This window comes from Muscardinus avellanarius, assembly GCF_963383645.1.
Source record: "Muscardinus avellanarius genome assembly, chromosome: 12".
NCBI classification, from domain to species: domain Eukaryota; kingdom Metazoa; phylum Chordata; class Mammalia; order Rodentia; family Gliridae; genus Muscardinus; species Muscardinus avellanarius.
Window position 1 is genome coordinate 29,074,874 of NC_137798.1, and position 13,633 is coordinate 29,088,506.

General features: G+C 45.5%; 2 protein-coding genes across 5 annotated transcripts in view; one reads left to right on the forward strand and one right to left on the reverse strand.

Annotated features, from left to right (window-relative positions):
* Positions 1-7,980, reverse strand: part of ACIN1 (apoptotic chromatin condensation inducer 1) — a gene marked incomplete at both ends in the record, with an annotated part of 55,906 nt that extends 47,926 nt beyond the window's left edge. For 3 of the 4 annotated variants that reach the window (XM_080707724.1, XM_080707723.1, XM_080707722.1), the window contains 2 exons: positions 6,104-6,169; positions 7,783-7,980. In XM_080707724.1, the coding sequence (XP_080563850.1) occupies positions 6,104-6,169; positions 7,783-7,962 (246 nt within the window). The remainder of the gene's footprint in view (positions 1-6,103; positions 6,170-7,782) is intronic. The other variant, XM_080707721.1, reaches the window with a different exon arrangement.
* Positions 7,981-12,464: 4,484 nt separating this feature from the next.
* LOC308271260 (uncharacterized protein C14orf119 homolog) lies at positions 12,465-12,893 on the forward strand (the record flags this gene model as incomplete). Its single annotated transcript, XM_080707490.1, has 1 exon — positions 12,465-12,893. One exon carries the CDS (start codon positions 12,465-12,467, stop codon positions 12,891-12,893), a length of 429 nt encoding a protein of 142 aa, XP_080563616.1.
* Between the last annotated feature and the right edge of the window lie 740 nt (positions 12,894-13,633).

The window sequence follows — 13,633 nt, forward strand, 5'->3', positions numbered from 1 at the left end:
TTATTACAGTAGTACACCACCATACCCAGCTTATTTTTCATTTTAAACATTCAGTTCAGCCAGACATGGTGGTGCACTTCTTTTTAAAATTCCAGTACTTGGAAGGCTGGGACAGGAGAATCACAGGTTCACAGCCAGCCTCGGCAACTTGGTGAGGTCCTGTTTCAAAATCAAATGAAGCCGAGAGAGGCGGCACATGCCTATAACCCCAGTACTTGGGAGGCTGAGATAGGAGGACTGCAGGTTTAAAGTCATCTCAGCAACTTAGTGAGACCCTGTGTGTTTCCAACTAAAAAAATAAAATAGGGCTACGGGTATAGCCTGGAGATAGAAGGCTCTTGGGTTCCACCTCCAGTGCCGCCCCAAATAAATAAATACATACATAAATAAATAGAAGAATAAAACAGGACTGGGGGTGTAGCTCAGGGGTAGAATGCCCCTAAGTCCTATCCTCAGTACTACACATACCCCAAAATAATAACACTAGCCAGGCGCAGTGGTGCAGGCTTGTAATCCTAGCATTTGGGAGACTGAGACAGGAGGATCATGGTTCCTGGACAGCCTCGGCTACTTAGTGAGGCCCTCCTTAACTCAGTGAGACCCTGTTTCAAAATAAAGAATAAAAAGTAGGGCAGGGGCTGGGCGTGGTGGCGCACACTTGTAATCCCCGCACTTGGGAGGCGGAGACAGGAGGATCGCCCAGGTTCAAAGCCAGCCTCACTGGCTTAAGAGATCCTGTTTCCAAATAAAAATATAAAATAGGTCTGGGAGTGTAGCCCGCAAGTAGAAGGGTTTCCAGGAACCCTAGTACCACCAAAAAAAAAAAAAAACCAAAAAATAAAAAAATAAAAAATAATAATAATTTAAAAATAAATAAATAGGGCAGGGGATATAGCTCAGAGGTCAAATGCCCCTGGGTTCCACACCCAGACTCTAGGGCTAGGGGTGTAGCTCAGAGGTAGAATGCCCCTGGATTCCATTCCCAGTACCACAAAATTAATAATAACAACAACAATAACTATTAAAAATAAAAATAGGCTGGGGGTGTAGCTCAGAGGTAGAATGCCCCTGAGTTCAATCCCACATGTGTGCGTGACACAAACACACACATACCAAAAAAAAAAAAAAAATTCAGTTTCCAATCAAAGAATGATGTTGGTTAATAAGAAAAGAAATAAACTCCTGAAATTATGCATTTTGTGGTGTGGTGCTGAGGATCAAATCCAGAGTGTCCTACATGTTAATTATGGTGCTCTACTAGTAAACTACAACCCCAACCCAGATTATGCCTTTGAATCTAGAGCTTTATGTAATCTAGAATTAGACTATTTAAATCTAATTAGAAAATTCTAGAATATTCAAAGATAAAGAATATCCTCCAAAGACAATCTAAAATTTCCTTTTAGTAGTATCAAAACTAAGAGCAAAAAGATCAAGATCCACCAATCCAGGGAACTTTGTTGAATATCTCCAAAATTCAATTAAAGTATTAAAAAGTATGAAATCAAGCCAGGCATGGTGACACATTCCTATAATCCCAGTATTTGGGAGACTGAGTTAGGAGGTTCGTAGGTTTAAAAACAGCCTCAGTAATGTAGCAAGAGTCTCAGTAACTTAGCAAGACCTTGTTCTTTCTTTCCTTCTTTCCTTCTCTCTTTCTCTCTTTCTTTCTCTCTTTCTTTCTTTCTCTCTTTCTTTCTTTCTTTCTTTCTTTCTTTCTTTCTTTCTTTCTTTCTTTCTTTCTTTTTTGCGGTACTGGGAGTGAAATCCAGGGGCATTCTACCTCCAAGCTACACCACCAGCCCTATTTTTTATTCTTTTATTTTGAAATAGAGTCTCACTGAGTTGCAAAGGGCCTCACCAAGTAGCCAAGACTATCTTCGGACTATGATCCTCCTGTCTCAGCCTCCCAAATGCTGGGATTACAAGCATGCGCCACCACGCCTGGTTCAAGCCTCTTTCTTTCTTTCTTTCTTTCTTTCTTTCTTTCCTTCTTTCTTTCTTTCTTTCTTGTGGTTCTGGGGTTCCTGGAAGCCCTTCTAACTTAGGGCTACACTCCCAGACCTATTTTTATATATATATTTTTATGTGGAAACAGGGTCTCTTAAGCCAGCCTGGCTGGCTTCGAACCTGCGCGATCCTGTCTCCACCTCCCAAGCACAGGGATTACAAGCATACCCCACCACGACCAGCCTGTTTCTTTTTAATTAAAAAAAATTTTTCAGCCGGGCGTGGTGGTGCATGCTTGTAATCCCTTGGGAGGCTGAGACAGGAGGATCGCACAGGTTCAAAGCCAGCCTCAGCTACTTAGTGAAGCTCTCAGCAACTTAGTGAGACCCTGTTTCAAAACAAAAAAAAGGTCTGGGAGTATAGCCCAGAGGTAGAAAGCCTCTGGGTTCCACCCCCAGTACCACAAAAAAAAAAAAAAAAAAAAAAAAAAAAAAATTTCTTTTTAATGCTTGGGGTTGAGCCCCGGGCATTCTACCTCTGAGGTAGAGTCCTAGCCCTATTATTTGGTGATACTGGGGTTCCTGGAAACCCTTCTACCTCCGGGCTATACTCCCAGACCTATTTTATATTTTTATTTGGAAATAGGGTCTCTTAAGCCAGCACAGCTGGCTTTGAACCTGCGTGATCCTCCTGTCTCCGCCTCCCAAGCACAGGGATTACAAGAGTGTGCCACCACACCTGGCTCCTATTTTATTTTGAAACAGGATCTCATTAAGTTGCAGAGAGCCTCACCAAGTTGCGGAGGCTGGCCACGAACCTGTGATCCTACTATTTCAGCCTCCCAAAGTACTGGGATTACAAGTGTGAGCCATCAAGCCCAGTGACCCTATTTCAAAACAAAGAATAAAAAAAGGGCTAAAGAAATATAGCTCAGAGGTACAAAATCCCTGGGTTCAATTCCCACTACAAAAAAAAAAAAAAAGCCTTAGAAACCAGAATAAATACTTTCTATGTTATCAGTCATACTTCCTAAGCATAGTAAATGCTTATTTTCACCTAAAGTAAAAATGGGTCTGTTGGCACTCTATAGATACTGATAAAGTGTACGTTGCATGTATTGAAGAATGTGCTTATTTCAAAACTTTAAGGACTACAATACAGAGACCAAAGGAATACAATTGTAAATTAGTTTCTTTTGCTTGCAAAAGTGCTTAACTAGATCCTTGAAAGCTGGCTAGATTATGATACTCACATTTTAATGAGGGGATAACAAGGGAATAGGAGGCTCTCTTGTTTTTCAGAGTCTCCTGGGACTTCATCTAGCACTAAAGCTATACACTATCATGTTAACAAAGAGATGGGTTTTTCCTTTTAAGTGTGTGATACATCATCATGAGGGGATTTAATTTAATTTATATTTTTTGGTACTGGGGATTGAACCCAGGGACATTCTATCTCTGGGCTACTCCCCAGCCCTAGTTATTCTTTTTTTATTTTGAAACAGGGTCTCAATAAGTTGTAGAGGACCTCACTAAATCGCTGAGGTTGGCTGTGAACTGATTGCAATCTTCCTATTTCAGCCTCTCAAGTACCGGGATTACAAATGTACACCAACATGCCTGTCTTAATATTTTATTTTTATTTTGCAGTACTAGGGATTGAATTCTTTCTCAGAGGTAGAAACCTCTAAGCCATACCACAAGCCCTATTTTTTATTTATTTTGACAAAGGGTCTCACTAAGTTGTGGAGAGGCCTCACTAAGGAGCTGAGGCTGGCCACAAACCTGCAATCCTCCTGTCTCAGCCTCCCAAGTACTGGGACTATAAGCTTACGCCACCACTCCTGGCTTTTTATTTATTTTTTAATTAATTAACTATTGATTTATTTTGCAGTACTGGGTCTATCTCCAAGCTATACCTCCAGCCCTATTCTTTATTCTTTTTGTGTGTGTGTGTGTGTGTGTGTGTGTGTGTGTGTGTGTGTATGTGTTACTGGGGGTGGAACCCAGGGGCTTTTCTACCTCTGGGCTATATTCCCAGACCTATTATTTTTATACTTTTTTGGAAACAGGGTCTCACTAAGTTGCTGAGAGCCTCATTCAGTAGCTAAGGCTGGCTTCTAACCTGTGCAATCCTCCTGTCTCAGCCTCCTAAGCGTGGGGATTACAAGTGTGCACCATCACACCCAGCTCAGCTTCAGGTACTTAGTGAGGCCTTGTTTCAAAATAAAGAATAAAACTAGGTGTGGTGGCACATGCTTGGCAGGCTGAGACAGGAAGATGGCAGCTTGCAGTAGGCCTCAACTACTTTGTGAGGGCCCCCGCAACTTTGTGGGATCCTGTTTTTTAAGAAAAAAATAAAGGATAGAAAATAGGGCTGAGGGTGTAGCTCGGAGGTAGAATGCCCCTAGGTTCCATTCCCAGTTCCACACACAAAATAAATAAATAAATAAAAATAAAAAATAGCATTGGGGCTGGGTGTGGTGGTGCACGCTTGAAATCCTAGCATTTGGGAGGCTGAGACAAGAGGATCCAGGTTTGCGGCCAGCCTCAGTTACTTAGTGAGGCTCTCCGCAACTTAGTGAGACCCTGTTTCAAAATAAAAAATAAAAAATTGGGCTGGGGGTGTAGCTCACAGGTAGAATTCCCCTGAATTCCATCCCCAGTACTGGAAAAAAAAAAAAAAAAAAAAAGCACTGGGGGTATAGCTCAGAGGTAGAAGCAGAAACAGGGCCTTGGGAGCCAGGTGTGGTGGCATATGCCTGTAACCCCAGTATCTGAGAAGCTGAGACAGGCAGATTACAAGTTCAGAGCCAGTCTCAGTAACTCCATGAGACTGGCATCAACTTAATGAGACCCTGTTTCCAAATAAAAACTAAAATAGGGCTAGGGTATAGAGGTAGAATGCCCCTAGGCTCAATTTCCAGCACCACTATAAACAAACAAACGAACAAACAAACAAGGTCTTGGAAAATTGCTGAGGCTGTCCTCGAATCTGGGATCCTCTTGTCTTAGCCTCCCAAGTACTAGGATTACAGGTGTGTGCTGTGCCTGGCTAAAATTTTTGTCTTTAACTGCAGAATAATTTCTTCAAGACATCTTACAGCTGGGCATGGTGGTGCAAGCCTATAATCCCTGTATATGGGAAGCTGAGGCAGGATGATCATAGGTTTGCAGCTAGCCTCAGCAACTTAGTGAGACCCTGTTTCAAAATAAAAAAAATAAAAATAGAACTGAGGTAGAAGACTCCTGAATTCAATCCTCAGTACTACAAAAGACACCTTAGGCAGAGCTTCAATATATAACATAGATAACAGTAAACCTAACTTAGTTTAAAAGAATGAGACTGACTTACTTTGGAAGAAGGAACCTTCCAAGGAACCCCTTAAAAGCTGCTTTACAAAACCCCAGCAGAACAGTTATAAAACTATGGACCTAGTCCAACTATTCCTCATATTACAGATAAGGAAACTGAGAAACTCAAGATCTCCAAAGGTTAAGTTTCTTATCCTAAGTCACATAACTATTACGGATGTTAAAGAGGAATTACGTATAGTTGCCCACCAGAAATGATGGGTAATTTACATAGGATTGAAATTTTGGAAAATCCATGTCAACAAAAAAGCTCTTCTTTTTTCATTTGAACAAGGTAAATATTCTGTCCTTCTGGCGGCCTACTTCGTATCTATATTCAAATAAATCAAATTTTTCCCAAATCAATGGCAATTAAGTCATTTCAGATCCTTGTAGTACACTTAATTGAGACACACCTTTTGGTGAACACCATTTCAAGTATCAGAAATTAACTAATAGCTCCTCTGATTCTGTTTTCACTCAAACCCTTTTTTAAAAACTGGGCTTGAGCCGGGCATGGTGGCGCACGCTTGTAATCCCCACGCTTGGGAGGCGGAGGCAGGAAGATCACGCAGGTTCGAAGCCAGCCTCACTGGCTTAAGAGACCCTGTTTCCAAATTTTAAAAAACAGAACAAAAAACTGGGCTTGATTAGAATTCAACTATCCTAGTATGAGAATATGTCTAACCAAAGGCATAGAAAAATACTGGCGAGGAATCAAGCATCAAATATACACTAGTTCATTCCATGTATTTGTATTTCCAAACAGCCTGCTCCAGCTAACATACACTCTTTCTTACCTGAGAATTTGGCTGGAATGCAGCATGGGGTGTTGAGTGTTTCTGTAAATTTTCTAGCATTAGAGCCTGGTACAGAGAAGGGTAAAAGTCAGAAATCAGGGGGGGAAAAGAAAATAAACCTCCACCCCACCCACAACCTCTTCACTAAATTTGATGTCTTGAGTGCACACTTATATTGTATTTTTACAGAGCTCAAAATACCCTTTACTAATATTGTTCTCATTCTTCTTCGAAAGACCCTTAAAGGTTTCCACGGTTATCCCTCCTAAATGTACAGATATAAAATACAGGTACACAGAGAATCACTGACCTAGCTATATCATGAAATCAGTTATGGTGACAGAAACCAGTACTACAATCTCTATTATCTCCTAAACTTTTTCTTAGAGGCCCTTCTAGATCATGCTTGAAATCCCAGTACTTGGGAGGCTGAGACAAGAGGACTGCTGGTTCGAGGGCAGCCTCAGCAAATACTCTCATTAACCTAGACAGACCCTATTTCAACATAAAAAAATAAAATAAAATAGGGTTTAGGGTGTAACTCGGAAGCAGAATGCCTCTGGGTTCAATCCCCAAAACAAACTAAGCCTGGCCATTCAAGTAAAAACACGTCATATACTCAAGCTTCAGCTGCATGAGACTAACGTAGGGCTGCTGGCTTGGGCCTGAATGAATTACTTGATCAAACATCCAGAACCAGAACGATTTCAGTGAACTTGTACAATTTCCAGCAAAGTGACATATACATTTATCAGATTTATAAGAATTTCAAAGAGGAGGCAAAACAAGAAAATGACCACAAACCCTGCGGACTGTGGTCTGACCAATCTATACGCCCACACAAAATCCATCGGCTTCGGTATAAGCAACGGTCGGCCAACGCGGCCCTTGAGCCAACCTAACCCTAGCCGGTGCTACCTGCCACGTATCCTAAACAGCTCTAAATAAAACCAAGACCTCATTTTCCCTCCATTTTCACCAAATCTATACACACCTATCAAACCCTCGCCCTCACGACGAGCCCACCCTCATCTACTCAAATCGATTCAAAATCCCCAACATGTACCGACCCGCCTCACTGCTCTCACCAATATTCACCCAATTCTTATGGCCCCAAATTGCTTCTGGGGTCCCTATTAAACGTGACACCCTTCTCTCACCAAGTCCCTTCAAATCAAGCTCTCTCTTCATCTCACCTCCTAATCTAATCAAGCAGACATTTTACCCTACCCTATTCGTATCCTCGCAGACACAGACACCCACCCCACCCACCCTCCACCCAATCGTACCCCTGACTCGGACCCGGCCCAACTAGTCCCCCCCCCCCCAGGCCAGCGGCACTGGAGGTTGTAGTGGGATTTAACTCCTTCTGCAGCGCATGCGCCGAAACCACAGACACAAACAAGGAGGGGGTGGGGGAAGGAGGAAGGAGCTTAAGACACTCCGGGAGAGTAGCGCGCACCCTCCCATTTTGGGCTCGCGCCGCTGCCGTTAAGGCGGGAACCGGCGCGACCTCTCTCCCGGCGCGAGCCTCGCCAACCACCATGCGCGCGGACCCGCAGCTGGCGCTGGCGGCCGAGGGCTCGCGCCAAGCCCGGCCACTGCGCCTGCGCCGCGGCGGAGACTCGTCTCTACCGGGTCCGCTCCCCGCCGCCATCCCGGCCACGCCGGCCGCTCACCCCCTTGAGGCGCTTGACCAGGGCGCTCTTCTGCCCGCTCTTGGCTAGGCCTCGCTGCTCCAGCGCGGCCTTCAGGTCGGTCACCCGCAGCGCCTGAAGAGGCTTCCCGTCCAGAGTCACCTCCTCCAGCTCCGCCATCTTGCGTGAGGTGCTCGGGTCCGTCCCGACGGCTTCGGGCATCTTCGGTAATTTCCGCCAACGCCCTCCGAGCGCGCCGCGCCGGCCCCGCCCCCGCCGCCGGCCCCGCCCCCGCCGCGCCGCGCGCGCTCGGGGCCGCTCCGGGGCCGCTCGGGCGTCTCCGCCGCGCGTCGGCACCAATGGGCTCGGCGCGCCGGCCGCGGGCGCCCCCTCGCCCGGCGCCCGGCTCGGCGGCCTTCGCCAGCCGAGGCTGGGAATCGCCTGGGCTCGGGCGCGCTCGGAGCCGGAGCCGCGCGGGGCGCCCGGGCCGGAAGTGCGTGGGCCGCCGGCCGCCCGCCGGGGCTTCTCAGGAAATGTGCGAGCGGCGGCGGGAGTCGGAGGTCCCTCGTGACGGTCTCCGGGTGTTCTCGGAGGAAAGGGGAGGTAAGAAGGAAAGGAATCCTTCTTTGGGTCAGACTCGGTGTGTGTGAGTAGCGCCAGCTTCCCGCTTCCTTCTGGAAACAGCAGCCGCCCCCATCCTCCTAATCCCCGCACTTCGTCCAAGTGATGCGTAGGTCTGCGGGGGATATTGGAATGGGCAAAAGACGGCACCGTGTCTTTGGACCCAGACAGGTTTACTGATCCCGAAGTTGGGTCTGTCCTGGGGGCCTTGTGGCAAGATCCTGGAAAACTCTCCCCCCCCAAAAAAAAAAAAAGTTTCTTTAGGAGGAACTGCTTCCTGTACTGCCACTCTGAAGATGGCAACCACTCTGAACTGTTTTGCTACTTAAACTGATTAAACACAAACAGTAATGGAGATCATACCCAAAGAGTTTAGGATTTTGTTAGATTCAAACCGTAGGACTGATTCAGGTCAAACTGGCAGACCTAACAATTACGGTCCTGATGCAAAATAATTGGCAGTACCGCAGTCGGTATAAAACATGGAAAAATTATTCAAAGACACAAATTGTTACATATCTAGTCGGTGCGGTGGCACACGTCTGTAATCCCAGTATTTGGGAGGCTGAAACAGATGGATCCCAAGTTGGAGGCCAGCTTTGCACTAATTTAGCAAGACCGGGTTTCAAAATTAAAATTAACCCGGGCTTGGTGGCATCTTGTAATCCCCGCGCTTGGGAGGCTGAGACAGGAGGATTGCGCTGGTTCGAAGCCAGCCTTGCTGTTGCCAAATTAAAAAAAATAAAATAGGTCCGGGAATGTAGCCCGGAGGTAGAAGGGTTTCCAGGAACTCCAGTACCACCAAAAATAAATAAAAGGGCTAAGGGTAGAGTTCAGTGGTAGGGTGTCCTTGAATTCAATCTCCAGTACCACATACCCACAAATACAGAAATAGTCATATCAGTAGAACATTTGTGTCCCAGGTGGTGGCTCAGGCTTGTAATCCCAGCATTTGGGAGGCTGAGACAGGAGGATGGAAGTTCTCAGACAGCCTTAGCTACTTAGTGAGGCCCTTTGCAACTCAGTGAGACGTGTTTCAAAATAAAGGATAAAGCTGGGCTTGGTGATACATGCTTGTAATTCCAGCATTTGGGAGGCTGAGACAAGAGGATTGAGGTTCAAGGACAGCCTTAGCTACTTAGTGAGGCCCTCCATAACTTAGTGAGTCCCTGTTTCAAAATAAAGAGTAAGCCGGGCGTGGTGGCGCACGTTTATAATCCCAGCATTTGGGAGGCTGAGATCAGAGGATCACAGTTCACAGACAGCTCGAGCTACTTAGTGAGGCCCTCTGCAACTCAGTGAGACCTGGTTTCAAAATAAAAAATAAAAAGAATAGGGCGGGGGTGTAGCTTGGAAGTCGAATGCCCCTGGGTTCCATCCCCAGACCCGCAAAAAAAAAAAAAAAAAAAAAAAATTTGGACTAAGGGTGTACCTTGGAGGGAGAATGCCATTGGGTTCAACCACACACACACACACACACACACACACACACACACACACACACGAGAATAAAAAATAAAAACAGGACTGGGTTGGGTGTAACTCGGAGGTAGAATGCCCATGGGTTCCATCCCAGTATCAAAAAAAAAAAAAGTAGCCGGGCGTGGTGGCGCAGGCTGGTAATCCCCTCGCTTGGGAGGCAGAGACAGGAGGATCACGCAGGTTCGAAGCCAGCCATGCTGGCTTAAGAGACCCTGTTTCTAAATTAAAAAGTATGGCTGGGCATGGTGGCGCACGCTTGTAATCCCCGCGCTTGGGAGGCTGAGACAGTAGTTGAGACTGGTTCGAAGCCAGCCTCAACTACTTAGTGAGGCTTTCAGAAACTTAGTGAGACCCTGTTTCCAAATAAAGTATAAAAAAGGTCTGGGAGTATAGCCTGGAGGTAGAAAGCCTCTGGGTTCCACCCCCAGTACCACCAAAAAAATAAATAAATTAAAAAGTATAAAATAGATCTGGAATGTAGCCTGGAGGTAGGAGGGCTTCCAGGAACCCCAGTACCACCACCACCAACAACAACAAAAAAGTAGAACATTTGCTAGATCAACAGGTTAGACAAACTAACTGGATTTTTTTCAAAGCCTTGGAAACCTGGTCTCTTTTGGTTTTTCTACAGGATATACTCAATGGGATGGATGACATGAAATTTGGGGCAAATTTCAGAGGCTACATGAACATTGTAAAGAAGCTTCTTTAATCCTATGTTTTTAGTCTTTTTTTTTTTTTTTTTTGGTACTAAGGATTGAACCCAGGGGCTTCTGCCTCTAGGCTGTACCCCCAGTCCTATTTTTATACTTTGTTTTGAAACAGGTCTCATAGAGTTGCTGAGGGCCTTGCTCAATTGCTGAAGATTGCCTCAAACTGGTGATTCTCCTGTCTTAGCCACTAAATATTCAAGTATTGAGATTACAGACATATGCTACCATGTCCAGCTCAGTCTTTTTAAAATTGGGCATGGTGCGCACCAGGTAATCTCAGTACTTGGGAGGCTGAGACTGGAGAATCACAGGTTTGAAGCCTTGGCAATTTTGCAAGGCTCTCCATAACTTAGCGAGACCCTGTTTACAAATAAGCAATAAAAAATTGGGCTGTGGGTATAACTTGGAAGTAGAATGCCTCTGGGAGAGCTGGGCATGGTAGTGCATGCCTGTAACACCAATACTTGGGAGGTTGAGACAGAAGGATGGCAGGTTTGTGGCTAGCCTCAGCTACTTAGTGAGGCTGTTTCAAAATAAAGAATGAGAAATAGGACTGGGGATATAGCTCAAAGGTAGAATGTCTCTGGGTTCAATCTCTAGTACCAGAAAAATAAAATTGAGACAGGATTTGGCCATGTCGCCACCCTTCTTGCCATGTTGCCCAGAGTGGGTTTGAATGCTCTTATTCTGCCCTGGCTCTTATGTGGCTGAGATGACAGTAATATGCCACTGGGTCTAGTTCCCCCTCCACTATTAATGGCTCTTAAACAATTAGCTCTGACCAGCTGCATATACTAGACTTTTTTTTTCTTTTTTTGTTTTGTGGTATTATGGATGGAACTCTGGGGCATTGTATCTCCAAGCTACATCCCTAGCCCTATTTTTTTAGTATTTACTTATTTATTTTGCAGGACTGGGGGTGGAACCCAGGGGCATTCCACCTCTGAGCTATACCCCAGCCTCTTTTTTTTTTTTTTTTTTTTTTTGTGGTGGTGGTACTGGGGGTAGAACCCAGGGGCTTTCTACCTTCGGGCTATACTCCCAGACCTATTTTTATATTTTATTTGGAAACAGGGTCTCACTAAGTTGCTGAGAGCCTCACTAGCTACGTAGCTGAGGCTGGCTTCGAACCTGTGCAATCCTCCTGTCTCAGCCTCACAAGCACGGGGATTACAAGCATGCGCCACCACGCCTGGCTCCCAGCCTCATTTTTAACTATATTTTGAAACGGTCTCACTGAGTTGTGAAGTGCCTCGCTAAGTAGCTGAGGCTGTCCGTGAACTGCGATCCTCCAGTCTCTGCATTCACCTCCCAAATTCTGGGATTACAAGCGTGAGCCACCATGCCTGGTGAAAAGTTTATCTTTTTTTTTTTTTTTTTTTTTTTTGTGGTACTGAGGATGGGACCCCAAGGGCTTTTCTACCTCCAGGCTACACTCCCAGACCTATTTTATACTTTATTTGGAAACAGGGTCTCACTAAGTCGCTGAGAACCTCACTCAGTAGCTGAGGCTGGCTTCAAACTTGTGCAATTCTCCTGTCTCCACCTCCCAAGCGCTGGGATTATAAGCGGGCGCCACCACGCCCTACTGAAAAGTTAAATTTTTTTTTTTTTTTTTTTTTTTTTTTTGTGGTACTGGGGTTCCTGGAAACCCTCTACCTCCGGGCTATACTCCGAGACCTTTTTATATTTTACTTGGAAACAGGGTCTCTTAAGCCAGCGAGGCAGGCTTTGAACCAGCGCGATCCTCCTGTCTCCCAAGCGCAGGGATTACAAGTGTGCGCCACCACGCCCGGCTGAAAAGTTTATTTTCTGTGTAGATGCTGAGTGCAGTAAGAATCACTGTTGCTGGTAAGTTGTGTTTTAGTTGCTTTATCTGGAGAGTATAACAGTGTTTTTATATTTCAGATGTCACTGGAATCATCTTCGTCTTCAATGCCACTGTCCTCCCCTTCTCCATTACCCTCAGTCCCAGACAATATTACCAACTCTTCTCCTCCCCCAATGTCTTACATCACTTCCCAGGAGATGAAGTGTATTCTTCACTGGTTTGCTAGTTGGTCAGGTCCCCAGCGTGAACGTTTTCTTCAGGACCTGGTTGCCAAGGCAGTACCAGGAAAATTACAGCCACTACTGGATAGCCTGGAACAGCTCACTGTATCTGGGACAAACCGACCACCTTGTATCTTTGAGTGCCAGCTACGTCTTTGGGATCAGTGGTTTCGAGGTTGGGCTGAGCAGGAACGCAATGAGTTTGTCAGGCAGCTGGAGATGAGTGAACCAGACTTCGTCGCAAAGTTTTACCAAGCAGTAGCTGCTACAGCTGGTAAGGACTGACAGACATTCAGATCAGAGACGATTACTGGAGCCGATGGAACCAAGGCCATGACTCTACAGAGACTCGATTCAATGTGTCGCTTAAAGATTGGGCGCGATATCTCAGGAAGCTGACTGGACTTGCTGATGACCAATCAAAGCATGGTTGTTTGATTTCTAGTGTAAATGCTCTCCTTCTAAGCAAATCCAGATCATGTCACTCTCCTACTTTGCTTCTTTCCAAGATATCAAAGCCTCAGGAATGTACTGACTTCTTTTGCAATTATAAGGAATGTAGGTGCTATAACTCAGGCCTACTGTTGGCCTATGAAGGGTATAAAGTGGAACCCTTCTACTCTAGAAATAGGAGAGAAAACTTTTTTTTTTTTTTTTTTTTTTGTGGTACTGGGGATTGAATCTCTTTCTCCAAACACCTCAAACAACCTTTTTTTTTTTTTTTTTTTTTGTGTGGATCGGGGGATGGAACCCAGGGGCATTCTGCCTCTGAACTACACCCTCTGCCCTATTTTGGGGTGGGGGGGGAGTCTGGGGATGGAACCCAGGACCAGGGGCATTCAACCTCCAAGCTACACTCCCTGCCCTATATTTTTTTATTATTCTTTATTTTGAAACTGGGTCTCACTGAGTTGCAGAGGGCCTCACTAAGTAGCTGAGGCTGTCCACGACCCTCCAGTCTCAGCCTCCTGAATGCTGGGATTACAAGCATGCGCCACCACATCCGACCTTTGCCCTGTTTTTTA